This window comes from Diprion similis, chromosome 6 (assembly GCF_021155765.1).
Source record: "Diprion similis isolate iyDipSimi1 chromosome 6, iyDipSimi1.1, whole genome shotgun sequence".
Taxonomy (NCBI): domain Eukaryota; kingdom Metazoa; phylum Arthropoda; class Insecta; order Hymenoptera; family Diprionidae; genus Diprion; species Diprion similis.
Window position 1 is genome coordinate 785,193 of NC_060110.1, and position 26,730 is coordinate 811,922.

The window sequence follows — 26,730 nt, forward strand, 5'->3', positions numbered from 1 at the left end:
TGGAATATACAGAAAACTGTGCTCTCGTTGAACAGCACATTTCAAAAACAATCCGTCAAATGTGTTGCCGTACAAGTATTTACTGTCCTTGGTGTCTCCTTTTTCGGTTTTGTTACCCCGAAAAATTTGATTGTATTATTTTCTATGCGAAATAGTCCCAGGTCTGTTCTTCTTCTCTTTCTATTCATTCATTTATCATCATAGGGGTTGGAAATTTTTATGTTACACAATGCAATATGACCATTTACTTGAGAGATTAGTTAAAAATCACTGGAATTCAAGATGTACTTTAATATTGAAAATCACTTGCTGATTAGTAATATAGCGAACATCTTCAAACGCCTAGGAACCACTCAAAAACTAGTGAAATTGAAACTATTTTTCAATATTGGAAATCACCAGGAAGTCACTCGTAAATGGTTGATAATTTCAAAGTGCGTGGCCCCTTCGACCATCATCGTAAAATCTGTCCACAGGTTTTTTCGTACAACTTTAAGGCGCATCAAAAGTAGTTTTATAATATCGCTTTAGGAAGATATGAAATCTTTACACATTCAGAAGTTGAAGTCGAGCCTTTCGGCAAGATTATAGTGATACCAATTTATCAGTAAAGTTTCATGTGTACCGATTTCTATATAATTAAATGCTGGTCACTTTGAGGTAAAAATTCACACGATTGAAGATAATTCTAACATGTTTACTCTTGCTGTTGTGTAGCTTCCGAAGATTCAAATCTTGCGATATGACATTTGTTAACTAAATTCTTTATTTCATAGTGCCTGATTTATAAACGAGATTTACCTGGAGTTCCGATAGATGAAATTTAATAAAAAAACTCAATTCGGTATTGATACCCAGATTCATGATAAATATGTAACTGAAACAATATAATTCAAGGTTATCAAATTAGAATAAAACTCACAGTAATAAAAGAATTGAATAAAATTTATAAACACAGCTTTCTAATGAGGATATTACAAACAACTGAACTGAACAAATTATTGATCAAACATTAAACAAAAGTTGTTTTAAGCGATTCAATTATACGTAGAGTGACTTTGTTCCATCAAATATAACTGGTCACAGTGTTAATATTATTTTTGGTCACTGATTTAATTCGTGTAATATTATGTAAGAAAGTGATGCTCATGTGTTTCATAGTCATAGGTTCAGAACTAGTTAAAAATATACAAATTATTCATCATTGTTGGACTACTTTAACTTGATTTGATGAACAGCGGAGCTTTTGATGAGGCTAAACGCAACGTTAGTAGTCTTGCAAAGTCTAAGTTTATGCTTATGTAATCGGGTAAACTTGGTTTGACATTCTATGGCACCTTTGAATCAACTAGATCTTGCGATGAAACCGTCTAAATATAACCACGATTTTAGCGCGAAACAATTCTCTGCATTCCGAAGTTATCAATGTCTACCAAAAGTAGTTTCAAGTTTATATATGAGACTAAAGGAAGAGTAGGAAATAAATTTATACAAAAAGTAATGATATCCTCCAAAAAGCACTTCTGGTGCAAAAACCTTTCGCCAAGTATACATTAAAAATGTGTTTTCATGGTTTATCAAAAAAGATTGAAATCACATACTACCGCTGAGTAAATGTCTTTTAACTCACAATAACAGCATGATTGAAAAAAATTAACTCATACATGAATGGAAATCCATTAAAAAAATTAAATTAGTGAGTGGCATTTGATGGGCCTTTTCAGAAAAATATCTTAAGGAATAAATCAAATTCTATCGTTATCGTTTCATGTATGCATCATGCCTTGAAAGAGGCCTGTCAAGTGTCACTTACTAATTTAATTTTTTTTTATGGAATTTCATTAATGCGGATTTATTTTGTTTTCCAATCAAGCTGTTATTGTGAGTTAACAGACATGTACTTGGCGGTAGTATGTCATTTCAATCTTTTTTAATAAACGATGAGAACACATTTTTAATGTACTTGGCGAAAGGTTTTTGCATCAGGGGTGCTTTTTGGAGTGATTATATTTATATATTGATCATAAATAAAATCAACAGATTTGGTAAAAATTATATTATTTTCTAGTTATCCGTGTTACAAGTTCTAAAACACTTTTAATTAAAGAGTTTATTAATTGAAAATGTATTCTTCATTTCAAATTTGATAGTAAGTACGATTAAAACTTCAGTAAAATGTTCGAGGTAAAAAGAATTCTCCGAATACCATCAGTTTTCAAGATTTTCACCGTTTCCCATGGAACTGTTTCGACGATTATTTGTATTTCCCGCGATTTTTCACGAATTGACTACAAGCAGCATGGCCGCTTCATAGCTTTCATTCATCGGAAGAAAACAACACGGAGAACACGAGATACCGCATTCAATTAATTCTGTTAGTATACCTAGAGATCAGCGTGTGCAATCGGACGCCTTTCATTATGCAACTCAACTTACAGTCACGCGTCGCGGGGTCGAGAGTCTAGAATCAACCGTGAATGTCTGGATGCCTAAGATAAGGCACAACACAACGTGAGAGGGACTATTGTCGAAACGAAGTTGACGTTTTCGTTGTAATAATTGACAAAAGAAAAATAAACAGTACAAAGACGGAAAAAGATTAGTTTGAGAAATTGATAGATCTGTATTTAAAAATTGCATCAACAAAAGAAAATTAACAAAAACTAATTCACTCCTGATCATTGTTTAGCAGCTAAAGAGATTTCTATTTTGAGAAACGATTAATTAAATTCTAGACTTAAATTAGCTGCAGGTTTATATAAATACGCTTGAGTATAGGTATTGGTACTATAACTATACGTGCGTAATGAGAGCGTCGGCTCAAGTCGGCTCAAACTTCCTAACAAACGACAGGCGGAGCAGGGTGAAACAGAGAAAAAAAAATAGGAAAAAAAATTATGGGCTAAAAAGAGTTGAATGAAATACATTTAAAGTCGGTGGACTGGCTCACTGGTTAGTTAGTGAATTAATTAAAACGATTAGGAAGTAATTTCGAGCGCGAGTTGCTTAATCAAAGACTCACGCTGAGCAGAGTAGAGAACATGAAGCAAAGTGAAGGACGGGATTCACGCGAATAATTTAATGCGAACAACTTGGCTAGGTCCCAAATCGTATACCTCACCCGACTTGTATATATATACGAAAGTGTGTTACGTGCATGGTGTTTATTATAGAAACGCCTATCCAGGCGAGCGGAAGCTTCCAAAACGAATCTAGGATCGCTGGACATTTTGCATTTTCAAAGAAGCAACAAGAAAAACATGCACGTAAGCTCAAAGAGAAAATTGAGGGGTTAAAACAGTCAGGTAAATGCGCGCGCTGAGTCCTGATAAAATTATCTTGTTTCCTGGAAACTCGGAAATGGTTTGTACAATATTTAAAGATCTTTATTGCAGCGTTTCCATCCGTGAACCGTTGTCGCTCAAGTATTTATTATACGTGGGTTCGTCCGCCTTCTGAGCAGCACTTGACATCTTATCTCCAGTCAACTTTGAAGCTGTATTCCGTCAGCCGTTTACAAAAGAATCTCTCTTTTCTCGTCGCAGAGAGATCGAGAATTGAGAAAAAATTTCAACACACATTTTGTACAATCAACTCTTCGTAACTTCCTGTCCTTGGAGCTTTTCTGGCTCATAAGGTGATCCTATCGAAAAGGTATAGAGAGTTCTATTTAATTGTCAAACTGACAGCATATTAAGACAACTATAAAGCTATCGTTCTTCATTATCGACTTCTTATCAGAATGATGTAACGAAGTAATATAGACTTTGAAACACATACCTACTTTTTCTGCACAGTTAGCAAAGTTTTGACTTTTTTTTTACATTTATGCAGAAATGAAACGTTGCAGCTTGTTATTCATACCACAAATGTAATAACAATTCTTCATTCGTAACGTCGATGGACTATAATTTTTTTTTTTTTTTTGTAAGTGGTGTGATTCAGCCGGCAGCCAAAGACTGACAAACTGATGATCTTCGTACTATCTCACCCTTCTGACCTCGATACCACGAACTATTATTGATATATAAGACTAGAGTTCAAAGCCACAATTCATCCGTTGCACATGGAATCAGAATCTCGTTCATTACAAGAGAAGAACATTTGATCTAGATTCCGTCTGCGATTTGAATGAACTTTTCGATAATCAACTATACATTCAAAGTTTACAAAAACAATTAAAAAATGTTCACTCTCCTAATTCGTAAAAAAAAACTCCCAGGTTTATTTCATACGGCAAGAGGTCAACGTTGAGAGTTCGAAACTGTGCAAGTCTTCGCTTCGTATGAATTCTTTTTTCCTCACTACAAATCCTAACTCTGAATTATTTAGGGTGTATTTAACCGCCCAAGTGGTAAAACCATACATTTTTAAATCTAGTTAAGTATCGTAAGTTCAAGTTTAGGTCCAAGTAACTACTTGAACAAATCGTTGAATTTTACTGGTTTCGAATGCCGAGCAAATGTAACACACGTACATTTCCTTCAATTACATGCATCGAATATTTAGAAGAAAAATATTTACTTCGTTTCATTACGTGAAATTTAACAATGTGGCTATTTTTCCATCGTGTTTTTCGGAAGGATACGAAGTTTATCTGTTCGAAGTTACCGACGAGTTACTCCCAGGTGTTTGAATAATACGTTTTTCTCGACTGCTTATCGTTAGACGGCAACTCGCATTCACTCAATACATCATATAACGGGAGAAATACGAGTTTTATACGAAGTAGCTGCTGGCAGCAGTTGGCAGAGATTATGAGAGAAAATAACATCATTCTTTCACACCTGAGAACATAATCTACCTACCAATTTATGCTGCACGTAAAAAGAAGAGAGTATAATTTGCCATGAATAAATATCAATAATACGCCTAGTTTCTTTCACATGTAGAGCAAAGATATGAAAAAAATTTGCAGCTGTCAACTGTGAGTGAATATATTAAAAAAAAATAGTGAAGAAGGACCGTAATTATCAGTGTGGAAACGAACTGCGTTTGATTCATGTATAATCGACAAGAAAATTGAACGAGCGATGTCAACGGATCTTGTGAATATACGGCAAATTTCAAAACTGCACACTTTTAAAATAGCACACATTATTTCAAATACTTTATAGAATCCAAATGATTTTATTAGATTTTACAAGATTGCATAAAATTTGAAAGAATCTTCCAGGATTTTAATGGATTTCATGGGATTTTAAAGGATTTCAAAAGATTTCATAGAATTTCAAAGGATTTCAAAATATTATAACGGACTTTAGAAAATTCCTAAGATTTTAAAACATTCTTTAGGATTTCACATGGATTTTGACGGACGTCAATTGATTTCATAGGATTTTAGAGATTCAATGTGATTTCAAAGATTTCAGACGGTCACAAGATTTTACAGAATCTTATAATATTCCACAGGATTTCAGGCTTTTCAAATGATTTCACAAGATTTCACGAGTGGTGCACAGCAGATTTCAAGGTTGGTCAACCGTTTCTAATATAATTGAAGTTTCCCTCTTTGTTAGCAAAGAAAATTTTCTCAACGTCGTTCTGTACTTTTATTTAATATTGCAGTCACAGCATGAATTTTCCGCTTGAAAATCACCGGCTGATTCATCACAGCATAATTGACTCGGATGTTATTATATACCTTGCGTAGGTACAAACGTGCAGTCATCATTATAAGCACCAAACGTGCAATTTCGCTATTTACCTGCGTGACGAGCTCGTACGTGAATGACACTTTCCGTTTCAGAATCGGAACCCAGCCAATAAGCTGTCCCGCTTCGGTCCGAGTCGCTTTGGAGATCGTCCGACGTCTCCTCGAGGATCGTCTCCAGAAATTCGACCTGCCGTACCAGAAGAGCATCTGTAAATAAGAAAAAGCTACGATAATCAATTATTGTGGGAAGATACGAGAAAGATACGTATCATTCGTTTTTACGGCATGGGCATTGAAAAGTCCACTTTTTGTGGCAGTTTTCGTTCCGTAAAGTGACACTTTATACGGCAGCGAACAAAGTTGTGGAATAAGGTCTTTATTCCGCAGTTTTGATGCGCAGTTCGAAGTGCGCATCCCAAACTGCCGAATAAAGTAGCTTCGTCGAACAGATCGCGACATAACCTCACTCTTCGTTTTGCTTTTCAATACCCATACCGTAAAAAATATTGTATGTGGCATGCCCGTAAACCGTTTCTTAGGCTCGGATAATTTCAGTATCGCTTCCGGCTCGCTTCCGGCTCGCCTTCAGCTCGTCCTGAAATCTTTATCCTTGCCAAAAAAACAGGCGGTTTAAGGGCATGCCACATAAATAGCTATTATAGTAAGGAATAAGGGAACGTAATACAACCGTAAGAAGTTTCAGCTGATACACTTCCGTATGAAATGGAGCGCATTAAAGCATCAAAATTGACCTGATTTTAACAGTGGCATAATGACTCTGACGGAAATGGAGAAAATTAAAAATCACACATTTACAATCTTAATCTGAAAAATGACTATACAGAAGCTATTTCTGACCATTGATAAATCAGATGATAAAAAATTGTCGAAAAATCTACGTCAAAAGTGAATGTGATGGTGCAGAAATAAGCTTTGTATTTCAGTGTTACAGAAGTTTCAATAAACTTTTCTCGTTATCTTATCTGACAGTCAAAGTTTACGAATAAATTGAAAAGAATTAATAAAGATTATATTATACAGAAGTCTTTACGAGAATTTTTGTGATCGTGATCAATATATTTGATTTTCGTTATAATATAGTCACAGACGTGTAGTTTATAAGTCCGTGGAAAGTGTGTTAATGGTTGTGCACGTTAACGATCTTTAATCGCGATATAGATGCCGAGCTTCGCTGCGGCTGCCGCGGAGGAATTTTCTCCAGAAGACAATAAAAAATATAATGAATTCTAATACGAGAAAATAAACAGCTAAGAGCAAGGAAATTCTTATTTGCGATATTATCTGCACGATTAAAACAATAAGATGCCGGAATTTTCGTTCATGCCACGGAATTTTTAGGACTCTAATGTGACGAAGCAAAATTCACTTTTTTTGCCTAAGTCACTTTAAATCTCTCTACACAGCATAACGGAAGTTTAATGATGAATTGGCTGGATTATCTGCATAAAAAGTTATAGGAAAATAAAAAAAAAACCTGTAAATTATTTCCAGTAATGTTACTAATCGTTCCAATAATGGTTAGCACGAATTAAACAATATCTTTAATATGCAATAAAAATAAATGTGTACAGATACGAATAAAAATGTGTGAAAAACGTGAGAATCGGATTAAAAACAGAGCAGCGGTTAATTATTTTAAACGTTTTAGTTATAAAATCTTTTCTCAAATTGTTATCATTATAGCTAGTGGCATTCGAATTTTCTTAGATTCATTTCTATCGCATGATCGTGATGTTGTTTCGTTCGACGTCATTATCATTGGCGCAAATAACATGAATCTGAAGATTTTCTCAACTTTTTGTTTCTCCCATTTTAACTTTTGATTCGGACGGTACGGCCGATTCATCCTTAAAAGCTCGTACACAAGATCTTCCATCTCCCCATCTTCTAAACGACCGAAGCGTCGGGTCAAATGTGCGCATGCATGGTTGATAGAACCGAGTTAATTGATCCAATTAAACATCGTTAAACCGACCCCAATGTCAGACCTAAACAAGGCGGCTACATATCAGTGTATCAGGGTACTTTGCTTCCACTGTATCGCATACAATTGACTGCTTCCGTCAATTCTTTATAGTTTTTCTTATAATACACGTGGTGGATCATTCGTCATCATTCACTGTGCACAGAGAGAAAGATTTATCATTCCATGAGGAAATTGAATCCAATATATTTTATAGTAGGTCTACATATGAAATATACATATAATATATACAATTATACATATATATTTACGAATTGCGAGAGTCAGTACGATCGGAAATTATCATCGTCGTCAAAGGCAGTTTCACCACCAAGCGATTATTGTTGAAGAAGGGCGGAAAAAAAAGAAAAAAAATTCTTGACTAGTATGCATAAGACATCCGTCACGAAGAGGGCGTCAGATTCATAGGTATGGAATCTTCTTCCAGAGTCAGGAAATAAGTACGACTTACGGTTAACGTAAACCGTATAAGGTAGCGATGGAACGGAGTGAAGATCGATTTAAAAACAGGCATCGATTACGACAGATACGATTACGATTTTTGTACGAATAACGAAACTTTTAAAAATCACTTTCAGGATTCAAAATGATAAAATAATTATACAGTGGCATGAAAGACTTGAAATCTTCAAATAACTTTATTAATAAGAACACGGACAACTCGTGTGATTGTGAAACGCTTCGTGCGACAAAAAAGTGAAGCTTATTCATTCAAGCCATTTCCCCCTGCGTTTTTTTTTTTCAAAGCTATGCTATACTCAAGCAAATTACCACGATTGCGAGTTTTCCGATTAGCTTTGAACAGAATATCAAAATCGAATTTCCTTTAATCAATCAACAATTTAGATGTTGCAGAACGAACCGCGCTCGACGTATTCAATAAACTAAACCTGCTTTCCTTCACCATTTTACCGACTGAGCAAACATCTTATTGGGAATTTAAATCGATTTCTGAAATAAGTGCCATTTCATTAGTTGTAAATTATTGAAAGACTAGTATAGCAAAATTAATGACAAGTATCGATTCTTAGCCAACCAACCGCCTTAAACCAAAATGTCGCATGATCGGTCCATTCACACACAACTCTGAGTAAAAATATACGTGTCCGATTAAGCTGAGAAAATTCGGGAATATACTTTCACTGTCAAAAAATGTGACAGTGTATTTTAAGAGTATCAACAACAAGAAATCACATAAATGAAAAACTAATTCCACAAAAGAAATTCAAGTATTTTGGAAAAATGTTCCCATTTCTTTCATTCTGTCAAAAATCCTTGTTTTAGCCTACAGTTGAGGTCCAGATGATCCAGAGTGTAATCGAAGGATTAAACACGCTTTCTCACGTACTTTGCTGCCGTTCCCATACTGGGTAAGAGTGGTTACTTGGGTTACATTTGAGGCTTCGTTATACAGAATACGCCAGTACGCGGTTGATCATGGGATAAAGCCAGAGAGAGAGAAAGAGAGAGAGAGGGAGAGACGGTAGCCGCATAGCGTACGGCACATTCCGTGGGTTTGATGCCCTTTGCATGTGTGTAAGCAATAGTAACACTCTGAATTCAGAGTTGACGGTTCACGATTCACGGTTCACGGTTCACGGTTTATCCAGCTCGGTTCAAGGCCCTATTGCCACCGTCACTTCCGCGCACCTATTTCACACAACGTGCCATGGCTTTCGAGGTAACTACTCTTATAGAGGTCACACCATGTGCACGTCGTGCAATAAGTTCGTCGGTTACGACCAACATCCTTAACATTCCCTTGGGAAGAAGGCGCAGATACTTACAGAGTGCAATTCGTAAATTCGATCTCATCACTGCCTGCTGGCTTTACGAGTTCAACGGAAAATATCATAATTATCTCAACGAAAGTTCGATAGCAGCTTACTGTTATTATTATTGTTGTTGTTGTTGTTACAGACGTCCCGAAGTCAGACGTATTTTTACGTCGGAATAATTTAAGGAGTTATTATGCAGTAAGGATTTTTCGAAAATCCATTTCATTTTTGTAATGTGCATATATTCAAGTACATACACAGAAAATTTCTTGTCGATCTAACCAATATTTTCGAAGTTACGCGCACATTTGCAAAAACGCTCCGGATCGTTTGACAGTGCTTTTGAAACTTTGAACGAGCGTTCTTCTCCGAACTATGTTTTCAAAGTTTGTGAACAAGATTTCTCGGAAACGGCTGAACCAATCAGTCTCGAATTTTTACAAAAGTTACATGAACACATTTTTCTGTCCTTGATCGAAGGTTTTTTCTTGTCGATAAATATTTTCCATTTTATAAATAAATTAAAGCGAAAATTTTTAGGGAATGTCGAATTTTTTTTGGTTTTCGAGAAGCCATCGTTTTGTTAAAATTAAAATATTCTTTTGGTTGAAGACTATATAATACCTTATATTAACTAATTCTTTTTTTTTTCATTTCCGATGATCCAGTCCAGAGATCCAATCTTGCTCACTGCGAGACACCTTTTTTTAGGTAGTCCCGGAATTCGGCTATAGCAGCTTTAAAAATCATTATTTTTACGAATAAAAAATGTCAGAATGAAGTTCAATGTTACCCCAATAAGTATATAAAGTTTTGTATTAATCAATTGAAAAGTTTCTTCGTGAAAAATCCTTGAAAAATCGCCTTCTTTGGCCTCCTAACTGTGTGTGTTTAACTTTACCACTTAAACACGTACGTGATACAGTGGAAAATGGAAAATCATTACAATGATATTACAGAAATGGCCATATCGTATAATTAATAAGAAATGCTGGATATTTACGAGGTTAAAGTCATCAACGTTATCGTAACGAAACATTGGGAGATAAATAAATTCATTTGTTTTTTTATTTTTACAACGACTTTAAAGGATTTATAATTTCAAAATATGAATATATATTGTGCTTACGGTTTACCGAATTTCAACCAAATCCAAAATCGTGGAATAAAGCTTGTTTCTCAGTAGGAATCGTTACAATAACGTTACTAACTTCAACGTGATCAGAATGATGGTAAGAAAAATGGCATCTATTGAGTTTCACTGGGTCTTAAGTTTTTCTAACATAAGTTTTGAAATCGGACAAGAAACCATATTCTATTTTTATCTAGGTATGACTTTACAAAAGAAAGCGAAAAATCTTAACTTTAATCCAACTTTGCAAGCAGTCTATAAAATGTGCCAAAAGATTTTCAGGTTTTTTCGTAGATCTTGTATATCATTTACTGATTTCTATATAACTTATATTGACCAAAGTATCAAGAACCTGTAACAAATAATTACGTTGACAAGAAATATATGAGGTCTATATTAATTATGCTTAATTTTCTGACGAGCTTCGAAGCCGACCTTTATAGAACGATTAATCGTTATGACGTATATATATACTGTTGAATTTGACGAATTCTGAACGAGTCAAGGATACTTACAGACTCGAAAGAAACTTGGCTCAGCGAATGCTGAATCATGTATACATATAATATAATATAATATTCGGCACCGTAAGTAGCGAACAAAAAGTGAAAGGCTTCCAGGAAGTCGTGCCGGAGTGTAGAGCAGAGGTGAAAACTCGCGTTACTTGGGTTGTGTATACAACGCATCGCACATCGTGCACACATGTGTTACAATTCCTACAAGCACAGAGCAATTAAACATGGACGCAGAACAATTACCTTCGAACGTAGGTGTACGAAATCCATGCTTAGGTTAGGAGAGAAAAATCTGTTCCATATTATATTGTCCTTTGGACACAAAATGGAATTGAGTTTGTAGTAAAAAATGAAGCGTCGACAACGACAACCATAATTTATACACTGAACAGTTAGTAATTGTTTCAAATTTTCTTGCAATTCCAACGATATTTGAAAGGTTCTTGTAACCGCACGTATTTTACTAGAATATTCTTGTAAACTTTAAGAAATGAAATATTGAAGAAAATATTAAGAAAATTGAAAAATTTTCTACACCAGAGAAATACATATCATGAAATATCTGAACCCGGCATTTTGATTTATCCTGCATATTTACGCAGCACAAAAAATACACGTAGGTGGCAGCTGCTTGGACAAGAGAATATCAAAATATCATCTCAAGAGACCATGCTCAAGAGAGTTCCATATTTGGAGCCTGCTTCAGCTTCGTATATCAGCCAACCATAAATACCTATAGTTCTCAACTTCAATTGATGATTACATAAACCTCACTGCAGCATTCCTCGATCGTACAATCAACTCAAAATCTATGCTTGTGTAAAGAATTTTTTTCACTTTATACTTTTTTTTTCTTTTTATTAAACAAAGGAGCTATCGAATTCAAGTTTTCCAGCAAAGTTCTATAAGTGCGAATTCTTACGAAAAGAATTCTTTCATAGAAAAGGACGGACAAATCTGTCGGAAAAATCGGTTTGAAAGATAAAACCGAGCTAACGATAAGAAAAGCTGATCTTAGTTTCTCGTATCATATGGAACATATTGGTATAATCACGAATTCACTGTGGGTCGTTCCGTATTTGTCACACTTAACTCTATAATCAGGGAATATTTGTATTCAGGAGCAACTCGAGGGGTCAGGATCAGCAATAAATCTTTGAAGATAACTAGATACGTTGGTAGGTAATTCTGAGGCGAAGGGATGCACCTCGTCGCGCATATGAAAACGATGGATATACAATAAGTATCGAAACGCGAGTCAATTGGCAACTTATTTGCTCCCCGTTTACACGCATATACAGGGTGTTCCATTTAATTCTTTCATCTCGAATAACTTGCTTATTTTCCATTGTAGGGGAAAAATGATTTTTGGAAGTGAATGTCATCTGAAAGAAGTCGCGATGGTTTTTTGAATGGGACTACCTGTCTTCTTGCTCACTACAAGGAAGCTGACATCGAAACGGGTCTAACTGACTCATTTTCCCTCTTCAAATGCAAAAACTTTTCCATATGACACTTTTCGGTAGAATCGAAAGTGACAAAATTATTCGAGAAGAAAGAGTTAAATGGACCACCCTGTATAACGCTTAGGACTAAAATTAGAAAAAATCATTTATGGATATTGTTTGTTTATCGAACGTTTACAAGTGCGATGTATGCGGTGGGCGTATAACGCATACGTGTAACGACAAGCATTGCGGAATTTATAACTCAAGTTACAGACCTAAGTAAAGTTTAACTAGCACTGAGTCATCCTACTGACAAGCAAATACCGATAAATGTATGCAGAAAATTATAGCCAAGAATTTTTCCTCCGAAGGGGCTCCAGATTTCAGTATTTTTATTCATTAATTTTCTTCCATCAATATCGATTTGTAAACTGCTAATCAACAATATCTTTAGAGATATAATAATTATTAGAAACCCGTAGGTTTCTAATTGAATGTGTATCGAGAAAAGAAAAATAATAACAAATAACGTTGCGGAAATTTTTTGATCGTTAGATTCAAATTCCATATTCAAAAGTCCGCGACAATTACTCACATCTGGTTACAATTACGAATTATTGTAATAAGATCGATCGATAGTTTAATTGTTAGAATGATCAAAGCACGGTTAGTGATATGCTGTTAAAGAGTTATTCCGATGATGATACCTAATAATAAGACTCGTCGCAGTGTTATCGCCTGCAGAGAAATGAACTCTAAAAGAAACAAAGGCAATAAACAAATTGTTATTTATAATCTCCTCGAAACTCTAATCGTTCGACGGCCACGTGCTACTGCAGAAACGGAATAAATAACATTAATTTTAGCTTAAAAATTCTCGTCACAATTCATGTTAAAATATACTGTATGAGTAAAAAATATTAGATCATCGCTGTAAATATATATTCTAACCATAAAAAATTACTCAACAGTAAAAAAAGAATACCAATCTAGTTATTTTCAGCCATATACATTAAAGGAAACGTCCGAAACTTGCTGATTATTTGTCATAAACTTGATATACGTCGACAAGTTAACCGCATCCCGCTCTCAAACTCACTAACTACCTTAGCTCTTCTATTTTTATGTTTAATTCTCCTCACGAGTCCAATGTTAATATATGTATATATATTATACATATTGTTACAAAATTTATTTGTGCCTGTTGGATCATTTCTTTTCGTTCAACGAACCCCGTTATTTTATTCCGTAACGTTAAGTTCGTTGAAATATATAATTTCAAAGTCATACGTAGTCATAGGATGATAGTCGCAAACTGGTCTCTTCACTCCCAGCCAGAAAATATCGAATGACTTTATCTCAACTAAACGGTATCAAGTTAGGACGGTATGTATGCTGACACAATATCAATCGTTTCGTAGAAAACTCATCAATATATTGAATTTATCTTTGATCCTGAGCTAGAGAAGCCCAGTCGCTAAACATGGTGTTTAGAAAAATCATTATACTACGATCAGCTGAATAAAAAAGCAATATAATCGTAGGTATAGCTTGAAAGATGGAAAATCCTATACGAAAATGATGAAAACGTACGTACGAAATTGAATTTCGTGTACGTTATTTCGGAATTAGCGTGGGATTTTGTGTAAATAAATCAGGAATCGGTGATTTCTTTGCTTATTTTCATTGGCCTGCAGTATAGAGGCTGACATGCCCACGCAAAATATATGTACCTTCGACTATTCGATGGGATAACAATATCGTGCGTGTATGTGACGTGCGCTTGCGTATAATGTATGTACATACAAGTGACAGGATAGAATTTTTATAGTTAGTGATGATGACATAACACCGCGTGGCTGACGAGTGTTAAGACTTGGCGATCATCGAAGAAACTGCAGATAGTTTCATTCGCTTCTTCTGCAAATGCGTTTCAATTGTAAAAGCAAATGTGCAATTTTTCAATGCAACGTGCATTGCTGTTCTTCGAAATTGAATTACGTAGGTGCTCACGTAATCAGCACTCGCGTTATACTTATTCATCGCATAACTTAACTGCCAAGAATTCACTTCCTCCTCCTCCTCCTCCTCCTCAACTGAAGATATTAGGTTCATGGATCATGCGACTGTTTTTTAATTTAATTGCCCAACACTCGTCATTGGCATTGCAATTCTCGATAGGTAAGCGGTTCGTGGATTCTCGCAATGTCATCTTTCCTGAAATACACGGTGGGGAGAAACAGAATAGATTTTAATCAAAACAGCAGGAAAAGAGGTTTTTCGTAAAACAAGTACCAATGTTAACTATATTTTTCCACTGTAACTGTAGCAAATTTTATTCAGCACACAGTGGTTTCCCCTTTTTCTAAAGTACATTATACATTCTGCACTTTAAGAAGTATATTTTACCAAAAAACCTGATTTGTCCCTCTTTTCCTGCAATTTTTAGTAAAATTTACTCTGGCATTCTCTCCGTGTTCGTATTTGAGTAATAACATGTCCCTGTTTTAACCAGTGGCGATACTTAATAACTCTGTGACGTAACTAAGAATTCCGTGGATAACTATTTGGAACTGCCCAGTTGTGTATTGTTAAAAAAAAAGTATTTTTTTCGTGGTACTTTTTATCAGTTTCCAAAACAAATTAATTTACTGGAAGTAGCATCATTTATGATTAAATGATATCTTTCTTTTTCATAAAATTGTTTGCTATTGCATTGTTTTATTCGTTTACCAGTAATTTGTATATGATACTTTTTATCAAAACCGTATAATAAAAGCAGCATTTGTTAAATTGTATTCCTGTGAAATCCTATGCAACCCCTCAGTGAAGTCTTACGAAATATTTTCAAATCGTCATAAAGTAACATGAAGACTTGTGAAATCCCCATGAATCAGCAGACCGACCATCTTCCTGAGTAATTCCATCAACTTGTATTATCATGCTGGTTAGTTTCTAATTTCACGAAGGTATAACGTAGTAAAGAACACGCACCGTTATTCGCAGGAAACGGAACCTCACCGCGATCGTATGATGAAAACTTTTCAACCCGGGGAATAAGACAATCCATCCAGAGACCCCTTGTGGGACTGTTCAAAATGTTCAAGCGTTTTAGTTCTCCAAATCGATTAAACAAACTCTTGCAAATTTCACCCGAATCAGCAGAAATAAATGCAACATGAGTTCAGAGAATTGTTATATCCGTGTGAACATCTGCCCTTTTCCTTAACTCAACTCCAATTATCCTTTCTCTCAATTTTCCCTCCCTTCTCCACCAGTCTACGAAATATTGGTCGAAAATTTTATACCGCATCGTGAGAGATCCGTAAAAAAATGGCAAATCAAGCGATACTATGGGGTCAATCCGGAAATTTAGCACCAGATAGTGTTAGATGGATACCAATATTGTTGAATTGACAGCAACTTGTATTTTATATAAGTCCAGATCAGAATATTTTTTACAGTGTACCCATCTATTCCGATAATATAATCCAGATAATAAGCAGCGATTGAAATTGATAAAAATTTTAAGCTCTATCGACTAGCTGTCACCGCTCATTGATTCCCTGCCATGGAACGATGAAAATCATCGCTGTTGTTGTGTTGTTTTATTTTTAATATTATAGCGCCATTGTCAAGATTGTACGATCTGCACGACGTTGCTGTGGGAATGAGGTAAACTTCGTCATCCTTGTTCACGGATCATATAGAAGCAAAGGTTGTTAGTTACGGCAATGGTTCTGCAGAAATTTAATACTTATACTTATACTATAACAGATGACAATTGCATTGCAATACCTTGCAATGGACTGTGCTTACGTTTTATATGAATGACAAGCCTCATGAATTGGGTTTATTATTTTCAGCAGCGCGTCCTCTATGTGTGTATACACAATTATAGAAAGTAGCCTAGATTTGGCATTATAACAACGTGAAATTATATGCAAATTGGAATACTACTACTGCTGCTGCTGCAGTGGTGATGGTTGTGTTATTACACTCATGTATTATAGGAATAATAATCGGAATAATGATACCTCCTGCTGCGAATCGGAAGGGGAGAATAATAAAGAAAAAGAGACGAAAATATTCAGAGCATAAAACCGACACGTTTTCAGATTATTCAGAATCTCGGTAGAGATCTGCGTTTGCGATACATGTAGGTATAAAACGTATCTTTTGAAAGTAACTGAATATCGAGAATACTCTCACGGTTTAACCAAATTCACAAGGATAAATGTTACTATACCCTGAGATTTTTTGAATATTGTTCAGACCATTTCTCAGTTAGGAAAATGAGAGCAAAAACATTGGAATCGGTCAAAAAACAACAGCGTTTATATTCACTTTGTACGCTCTAATTATAAAATCTCTTCACAAATTATTGATATCTTGACTTGTGATAGTCGGATTCGCTCAATTGTATCTTAACTTCAGAGTATATTTTTATTACATATTCGTTTTCACTATCATCATTCAAAAGTCCACTTTTTGTGGCAGTTTTCGTTCCGCAAAGTGACGCTTTATACGGCAGCGAACAAAGTTGCGGAATAAGGTCTTTATTCCGCAGTTTTGATGCGCAGTTCGAAGTGCGCATCCCAAACTGCCGAATAAAGTAGCTTCGTCGAACAGATCGTGACATAACCTCACTCTTCGTTTTGCTTTTCAATGCCCATACCGTAAAAAATCTTGTATGTGGCATGCCCGTAAACCGTTTTTTGGCTCGGATAATTTCAGTACTCGCTTCCGGCTCGCCTTCAGCTCGTCCTGAAATCTTTATCCTTGCCAAAAAAACAGGCGGTTTACGGGCATGCCACATAAATAGCTATTTTGTCTCTCTTCCTAACTTTTGATTCATCCTCAATCAAAACAAATAAGTGAAAATATGTATAATACAGCATGCAGTATGAATAGTCGTATAAAAGATGATTCGGAAAATACGGAAATATTCCTAATATCTCATTAATTCTGTGAGCTGCGCTTGAAATGCACAATAAGCAGGTACACAGAATCGCGTAGAATCATTAGCGCGGAAATCCTTTAGCCCGTATATTCGTATATTTACACGCTTTAGTACTCAGCGTAGAGGATGAAGGGGAAATGAAGAGAAAACAAACCAAATACACGTTGTAATGTTGCAGCCATTAACCGGAATAGCCAAATTTATGTCCACCCATGGATCAACTCGAATTTATCTGCTTTGAGATGCAATAGAAGCAGCGCAGACGCGCGTACGTTCTTTACTGCATTTTTGCAGGCAAATGACTCTCGATTAATTTATTGTTACACCCGCATCAAAATATAGTACGAATGACCATAATCAAATAGAATATTAACACGTAGCTCCATTTTCTGGTTACAGTTACAAAATTCGATATTATTCTACCCTGAACTTCTGTACTCAATATTAGTAACGGTAAAGCCTGAAAATAGTCAAAAACACGTGGAAAAAATAAAACTCAAAAAATTTCTCTAGTCGTTAAAGAGAATAATTCGGGGGTGTTAAAATCCCGAAGTGAGAGATAGTGAACCCAAATACCTCGTGAGGATCGTGCAAGATGGAGGGCACTTGAGTAGAAAGTGCACGCTAGTGCTGACATGCCGCATTGTTATAACAAAGTCTATCCTAGTACCGAGCTTTATAGCGGTAAACACAACATATGCCTGTCAGCATAGTATACCTAGACACGTGTTGCAGATAAATAAAACGAAGCAATATGCCCGAGGGGATTGGGAGGGGGAAAAAGGGCGATGGGGGGGGGGGGATAATTCGTTGGCCAAAATAGACGAAGGGGGACACGAACCATTGGAGCGTGGATCTTCGTGCGTAGGTTGAAAGTTGGGCTGGTAATGACTCGCCGAGTGTATCTGCAGCTGCATCTGAGGAGCGTGGAAGCCGTAGGCCGGAAACCACGAGTTCAGCCCGAGTTCCATCCCCGATTCCGAGGCCGAGGGTGATCCCGACGACGTCGTCGTCGTCGTCGTCGTCGTCGTCGTCGTAGTCGTTTCCTGCTGCAGGGGCACCGATTCGCTCGTTGCTTCGTTCATATCTCCTGCGCAGAGTATACATGTATCATCATCACACATCACATTCTTCGACTCTGTTAACGAGTATGGTGCTTTTTGAGGGTGATCCTTGATGTCGTCGTTCTCGAATTTTGTTTGCCCCATGAGTTAAGGTATCTTGAAATATATTTGAACAAATGTAAACCAAAATACCAGGCACCTATCTCAGTTTCAAGTTCTAGTCGACAGCCTTCGAATTTTCCTATTTGAATAAGGGTAAAAAAAAAAAAATTTTCTCGATACCAAACCGTTGCATCAAAATATTTGAAACTTGGTACATTTTTTGACTGTAAGCGCGAGTATTCGATGAAAATTTTAGAGGTTTTGTTGTAACAAAGGAAAAAAATTAACCGCGATGCACCAACAAACCTCCGTTATTCATTAGGTAAATTTGAAGGCTTTACGGTGGAACTTATTCTCTGCAGGATTGAGATAAGAACCTGGGCATTCGGCTATACATTTCAGAGGAAACATATTTCGAGATTATTCGAGATATTCTGCGCAAAATTAAAAAATGACCATTTAAGGACTACTCGAAATGGTACGTTTTACAGTGAGAGGAAACGGTGAAACTTGACAGGCTGAATGACGGACTACGCATGCGCGAGATCATTGAATTGTATTGGACAATATTTTTGTCTGCAAAGCAAGGCAGCCAACTCACTAAAAAACATGGTATGAGATTTCAAATTCCCTCACGTCGAGTGGCGTATTGAAATCATGTTGTTAAAACGATTTACAACAATTGAAATATTCATCAATCAGTTCACAATAAGAGTTTGCCAAAACGTTCCGAAGCACTATAATCGACTTTTGGAGATCTGCATAACCTAAAAACAAGAAATGCATCATCTACATAACCTCCAGAAACCGCGTTTGACAGCTGATACTTAGGTTGGCCAGCCTGCATCAAAAGATAACAAAGCTCGGACGCTCAATCGGCTAACGATAAGTTTCATTATTTCCTTTCGGTATAAAAATTTAGAAATAAAATAGACCAAAAAAGCAACAACAGCAGTAATCAGGGAAAATATTTTTATCGTGAAACAAAAGGCGGTTTTGTTAAGATCAACAGAAAAATACCTGAAGGAAATCAAATAGACTAACCGAACTTTTATTCTCTCTATGAGGAAAAAGTAATGATAAAGGAAGTTCGAAAGTGATATTGAAAGTAACAGCAAAATAACAAAAATCTCCCAATTTTGGTATTTTGCAATATTCAACTTTTTTATCGCAGAATAAAGTAGGATCAAGTATTTCACATGATTGATATACAAAATTCGATAATTCTTCTATATATCGAAATTCACGATGTTTAAACCCTATATTATTATACACAATTGTTTCCGTATTCATGTTATAAAAGATGTGGAACGTTTCTTCGAACAAACAATTCGGATGAAATGAACGCTCAATCTGAAAAATTATCATATACTGTCACATCGTAGACAACCGGGTTATCGATTGATAATCGACTATCTATAAATAGGCGTCACAAAGTCTAAAAGTCGTCATTCATTTCGCGAATTTTTATTGCGAATTTGTAAAACTGTATCTACGACTAAATGTTGGAAAGAAAAAGATTCGTTCAAGTGATTGTAGGGTCAAGTAATTTTATATACTATTTTGTGCATTGAGTATGTAAAAGAATTTCCACTAAAGCCCTGACGTTTGTTATAATTTCTCTAATACATACCTTGAAAAAAAACCGGGTAGCAAACAAAATAAACCGGTAAAACTTGATTGAATATGAGTTGCCATTGATTTTGTCAATTGTTGCATAAACCTTTTTCTTTTAATGAAGAATGAATGAGATAAATCAACGCGGATTTCAATTCGATCTGACTTTTACCGGTTTGTATAACAATCGATACGTCTTTACATCACAATCTATGAATGCAAATAAAAACTGTAAAAAGTGGATCAAAACCGAGGACAAAATTTTGTCGGAAGCTCGTCGTTCCACACTGCTTTTCGATCAACAATATTTAATCAGTTAGAGGAGAATTGAAAAAAGCGAATAAAATCCGCGAGAAACACGAGAAGCATCATACTTGATTGATTGAAACTGATAAGAAAACCTGATTAAAAATCTCCGATCGTAAAATCGGAAAGCAGGTCTTAAATAATAACTGAACGCGAATTGCGACGAAAATCTGATAAAAACCGACAAATCTTTTTTCTACCCGCTTCTCTCCTTACCTCTCATTTCTCTCTTATCAGCTGTGAAATATATGCCGTCAGGCTGTCACCGTCATCGTTTGTCATCTTATCGTTAACGGAAATTCGAGTTGTTTCAGTTTCACGGTCACCCCCCAGCAATAATTTAGGCGCAACCGAGTCTCAATTGTTATCGAACCGATAATTTTTCAAGTCTGTCACAGAAGGTGAAACGTGCTCTCTGGTTTACCGTAACAACGCGGCTGCATGTATAGTCACACGCACATGATGCTTATACTTTATACTACAGCGGCTCAAAGCGAAGTACAGTTAAGTTGAATCTCGTGTAAGTATTTGTATATTTCGAGGCTAGAATATACACCCGATATACATATCCCGCGTGCATAGCGTGGAAGACATGAAGATCTTTACGATGGGAAATTGGTCAAAACAGTGTGAAGGAAAGAAGGAGGAAAATTCTCTAACGCGCGGTTGGTACAATGCAACACGTGAGATAACAAACGAGCTTTTCGAATCGCGTTGACGATTGCGCCATCGTAAATACGCGCTTGTGCAACGTCGCTGAGTCGCGGAAACCTTACGAAATATGTAGTATCGAAGCTTTGCTTTCATTATAATTGGCAAGAGGACGTAAACCTGAACTTTAGAACTGACCAACGATCGGCAATTAATTAGATTCTTTCTCGGGTTGGAACGTTCCGTTTGTTATTCCCTTACGGGTTGCAGCGATCATGGATCCGCGATTATAGCTACATAAATCTTTCAACAATAGCCCGACAGCGTTTGAAAGTCTTATGTATAAACATTCCTTCGCGCAAATGAATCACGCAGGAAGAAGTTGGATTCAAAGTTTGACCGAACGGAGTGAAATGCGCCGAAAATAACCATCGCAGTGCAACGGCGCGACCGAGTTTAAAAAGAAAACAAGCGCGAATCGTCGATCGTAACGATTTCATATACCGTTCGACGCACTGCGCGACGGGTCTAATCGCCGTCCAGCCAGCAGTGGGGTGAACAAATGCGACTGCGACATGAAATTGGGCAGTGTTGCAGGATGATTGGCGGGTGTCGCGCGGTTGAGGAGCCGATGTAGATATCAGCCGACAAGCGAGCGTGCGTTTTACCTGCTGCGTTCCATGCATCGAGACGCATTCCTCGGCGTGTTTCGTAGGCGCGCTACGTGACCGACCGCATCGTCGGCGCAGATCCGGGGTTGGTATGTTTGTATTCACTTGTTTTCAGGGTACAGCTTCCTGCTCCTCACTTGTTCTGCGCAAAGCATACTACGTGCGCTGCCGGAATAGAGTGGCACGAGTGCGCGGATACTGGCGTTAAATAACGCAGGTAATTATCGCACCTCACTCACAAACAAACGGCCATATTATTTTATTATCTGCAAAGCACAAACCACACCTGTTGCGATACAAATCCCTGGATATGCGACGAACGCACGACTCGCTCCACGAACCATCGCCAGCCGCCGTGGCTGTCAAATGCGTCAAACAATGAACGTAAACCGGAGAGTAAAGTCGGTTTACTCTACGGTAAATACTAGAACAAAACTGCTTTCGCCTCCGAGCCGACAGCCAATCCCCTCCGAGCCGAATGCACCACGTGGTCATCCCTAAGCCAATTACGGGGCCGCCTCGCTCCTCTGACAGGTCGCCACACCGAGTCGCGAGCTCCCCGATACAAAGAAACATGCTTACGATCAGCAGAGCCTGAATGCCGACTCCCGTTGCGTCTTGCGGAGTACGGAGAGAGCCTCCGGCGCTTCGCGACGTTATGCGGCTTTCTTACCACATCACATCGCCGCTCTGCCCACCTTCGTCTGCCTTCGTCTACGCGAAAAATACACCGCCAATCTTATCCGGTTATCGGTTATCCGGGGATCGTCATATCCTCGAAAACTATCGCAAGTTATACTTATACCGTTTCACGCTACCGTTCTGTTTTTCCTTCTTCTTCATGTCTTATCCGTTATTATTGAGCAAATGAGATACCTCGGCACCTTCAACGAACTCGCGTGTTCGTTTTGAATGGAGTTTATTGATAACGCTGCAGTTTTATTGCGATGTAGAAATTTCGTTGACTGTTGAAGTATTCGCTGTTATCGGCTTGTTAAGGAACCTCGGAAATCTTGGTGCAAAGACGGTTGTCGTGGTTCAATCTTGGATATAATATCTTTTAGTCCCCGATTCATCAGAGAATACAGTTTTTCAATACTTCGAAAATTAGTCACGTTGTAAATCAATTGTACACTATCAACAACATTTTTAAACTTGTGCGCGGTTTCATTGTTTATTATTACTTATTGTTCTTTAATATTCTCTTGTACTTACGGACAGAAGTCTTGCTGTATCCATGTACCGTTTTCATTCGATTGGCTATGAAATATATATTGCACATTAATTTTTATTTCAATAAGTATCCCCAACATTAAGAATACGGCTTTATCAGTCACGAGATCATTCATGCATTCAAGACTCGTCTCTTCGAGTGCATACTTGATTGATCTGGTATGTATAGTGTCAGTTCGTAATATGTATGCCATTAGGTCGATCATCAGTCCTACTAGAGACTGATTATACACGGTTTACATTTCAGTATAACATAATAGATATAAATAAACAAATAATAGGAAAATAACTTTGGCAAATTAAACTTGTGTATCCGTCGTATATTTCTAAGTTCCACATAAAAAAAAAAAATAATAAATTTAAAAAAACGGGTGGAGGTAAAAAACTAGAATGGCCGATTGATAGAACGACCAAAATATCTCATTTTCAAAAACGCAAAAATTCAATTCGTGGAATTATTAAAATGTGGAAAGTCCAAGTATACAAAATTGAAAATATAGAAAGTAGAAATACAAAAAGACAAAATATATAAAGGTCCAAACATATAACGGCAAAATTTAAAATCTGAATACGATATATTATCGAAACAAATTCTGAGGATTCTACATTTTGGCATTATATATTCTGATGTTTCTGCTTTTTAACTCGCCATAATTCGACTTTCTACATTCATAAATTCTGCAAGCTAAATTTGAGCGTCTTTAAATATTCGATATTGTGACCCGTCTTTTTTTGATTTTTCTGTACTTTTAACCCCACCCCAAGAAATTTTGATTTGTTACGCCTAATTTTGGGATAAGAATTGCTGAAAAATTTTCATAGATTACCAAGAAAAAAATGAGAACTGGACGAAAATGTGTGTGAAAGAATATTGTAACTAATATATGTTTATCTCTAATACAGTCTACACGTATATGTATAATATTTTCTCTGCGAATGTTGTCAGTCTATATTTTAGTGTATAACTTTTAAACAATGAACTGATTTCAATGAAATTAATTGCGTAGACCTCGGATGAGAAACTTCTGCAAGTGGTAGCGGAGAGAGACGCAACTTTTAAACCAATAGGTAGTTCTGGTTTCGTGAAACGAATTTTTGATGTGATCTGCATGAAACAATGAGATTCTCTCTTTCATCTGGCCGTATGTAGGTACAACATCACAATTTAAGATGTAAAGTAGATGGAATAGATGCACAGTTTGGGAGAGATATTTATTTCAAATGTCATCGTGGTATCAGCTATTCGTATCACAGGCTATACGGTTCGAGCCTTGCATGCAACAATATGACGATAGTTTGAACGAAACTTTATTCAAAACATAAAAAAAACTTGCAAATAAAATGGTGCGTACGTTATATTTAGAAAACCATCAAAAGAATTCCCTCGGTATTCTTACACATCGATATTTTATCATCTTTTTGAGTCACTTCCACGGGAAATAACCGCGCCTGCTCAAAGCAAAATTTTCATTTTTTTCTCGTCAACTACACCGTTTAGTGGAATCTGAAGGCATGATAACTAATCCTATATCCAAAACCAGAAGAGTTTATTTTTCGTTGAAAGGTATTTTTATTATCTGATTACCAGTCAGTGACCCCTCAGAGGCTCGTTAGGGGTGAATGGATTTGGTAATCATCTGAGAAGCGATAAATAGCACAAACTATGCGTAATCAGAGAGCGAACCTCTCATCTAGTGCAATGAATATAGAGTGTGATCTTGCAGGAAAGTAGCGGTGTAACGTTACAGCAGCGAGCGCGTTTGAGATTGTTGCCACAGAGCTTTGCGTGCGAGAGACGAGAAAATCGCTCGGAATATCCGCACGAGTACAGGTTTATTTCATTAAAAATGTACATTCATTCACAGACAGCATTTAGCAGCTGCGTACCTACATCGGCCATACGAGTACATACGCGCACGTTGCTGTTGCGTAACAGCTTACACTACGGACCGGAAACTGACCGCGAGGTGGTAAGTATGTATATGAGGATATTCGAGGTCGTTGAGCTCGTCAGTCGCGTATATTCGAGTGCTGGAAATTGGGTTTCCGATAATAATTGTAAATTTATCCAACGTCATAGCACCATGTCAGCTCTCTCGAATTGTAAACAAGTTTTTCTTGATACGATTTGTACGGGTATCAGATCGGTGATGAGATCCTGCACTATATTATTCGCAGAATCCCCTATTTTATTTCGAACTTGAAATTATTATTATTTTGTTTGATACCAACGATATTCTTTTATACTTTTGAACCTTACTCAAGAAGAAATTTTAATTCACTTTGTGGTGAATAATTAATAGCACAAGACGGGCAGATGTATGTTATATGTATACTTATATATTTATCTACACGTTCTTAGAGAGGATCCGGTTACGTCCAGCCTACCGATTAAGCATCAAACAAATGGAGCAGAACAATTCACAGTGAAATATGCGAGGCACCGAATATCTAACGATAAGACTTACGGGGAAAAATATGTACGAGTACGAAGGTTCGTAGACACTGTACGCACGAATTGAAGTGATAATTGAATCACGACGAACACGTGCGGAAACGAATAAAAGTTTCATCTTTATATTATACGCGAAATGGTATAATTTAGAATAATACTTATACACATATACACTTTTTATGAAAGTTCCATAACCAGTATTAATCACGTTCATCTGTCGTGTACATAATAAATATTTGAGAGATTTTATGTTAGTATACTATATCTTATGTCGTATAATACAGATTGATAATTACCTATGCAAAACATACCTGAGATTGCCGAGACGGTATGGATTTTAGTTGGCACTATATTCTAGACTATATTATTGCATGTATAAATAAAAGCGTCTGGCTTCTTTATCTGATTATCATATTTAACAAAAAATCGTTATCATATTGTAAAAACTGTAAGAAAGGACATGGATAACGCATTCTGTAATAATTAATGAGATGCGTAATACAACCCGTTACGCTTATTTACGACAGATCATAGTCTGTAAGATATACCGCGGTACGAAAGTTGAAAAAAATTAGATTATTTCGATTTTTCTAAACCATAGATCATTATAAATATGGATCAAGAATAACAATTCTACTTGACTTCTGTTTTTTTTTCTTTTAATTTTCGTTCAGTTCAGTTCAAAATTGGATAATATTACATAGATTAACTCGACGTCATGCGTCACCTGTAACAGGTCAATAAGCGTTCTGGTGGGGCAGCATCGCGGAATGAAATACCATCGTAAATGGCAGTATCGATTGAGCCCATCCTGTGAGTTCCGCATACCGATCTGACGGTGTTCTTTCAGCGCCTTCAAATTGTGCGAGATTGCGATATCCCGTTGCGCGTTGACGGTAGTTTTTTTTTTCTTTGAGTTTAGATGCAATCTTAACAAACCATACTAAACTAATGCTTACATAGCTGAGATCGGCAGCTGCATACCCTTCAATTTTCGATGCCTATTTTTGACAGATACCTACTGGAAAAAATGAAACACCAGAGGTCCGACGCTAAAGTTATGAAACTCAGGTTTATGCAGATTTTACGAACAGCACAAAGAAGATATTAATCGTCTAGGCTGTGAAATCCGTC

General features: G+C 36.6%; 1 protein-coding gene across 5 annotated transcripts in view; it reads right to left on the reverse strand.

Moving 5' to 3' along the window:
* LOC124407212 overlaps window positions 1–22,475 on the reverse strand; it is an 84,097-nt gene extending 61,622 nt beyond the window's left edge. For 3 of the 5 annotated variants that reach the window (XM_046883106.1, XM_046883104.1, XM_046883105.1), the window contains exons 1-3: window positions 21,906–22,472; window positions 18,339–18,587; window positions 5,708–5,863 (exon numbers count right to left, since the gene is read on the reverse strand). In XM_046883106.1, the coding sequence (XP_046739062.1) occupies window positions 5,708–5,863; window positions 18,339–18,587; window positions 21,906–21,933 (433 nt within the window). In that variant the 5' untranslated portion in view covers window positions 21,934–22,472. Of the gene's footprint in view, window positions 1–5,707; window positions 5,864–18,338; window positions 18,588–21,905 lie in introns of all 5 variants that reach the window. The other 2 variants (XM_046883102.1, XM_046883103.1) reach the window with 2 other exon arrangements.
* Between the last annotated feature and the right edge of the window lie 4,255 nt (window positions 22,476–26,730).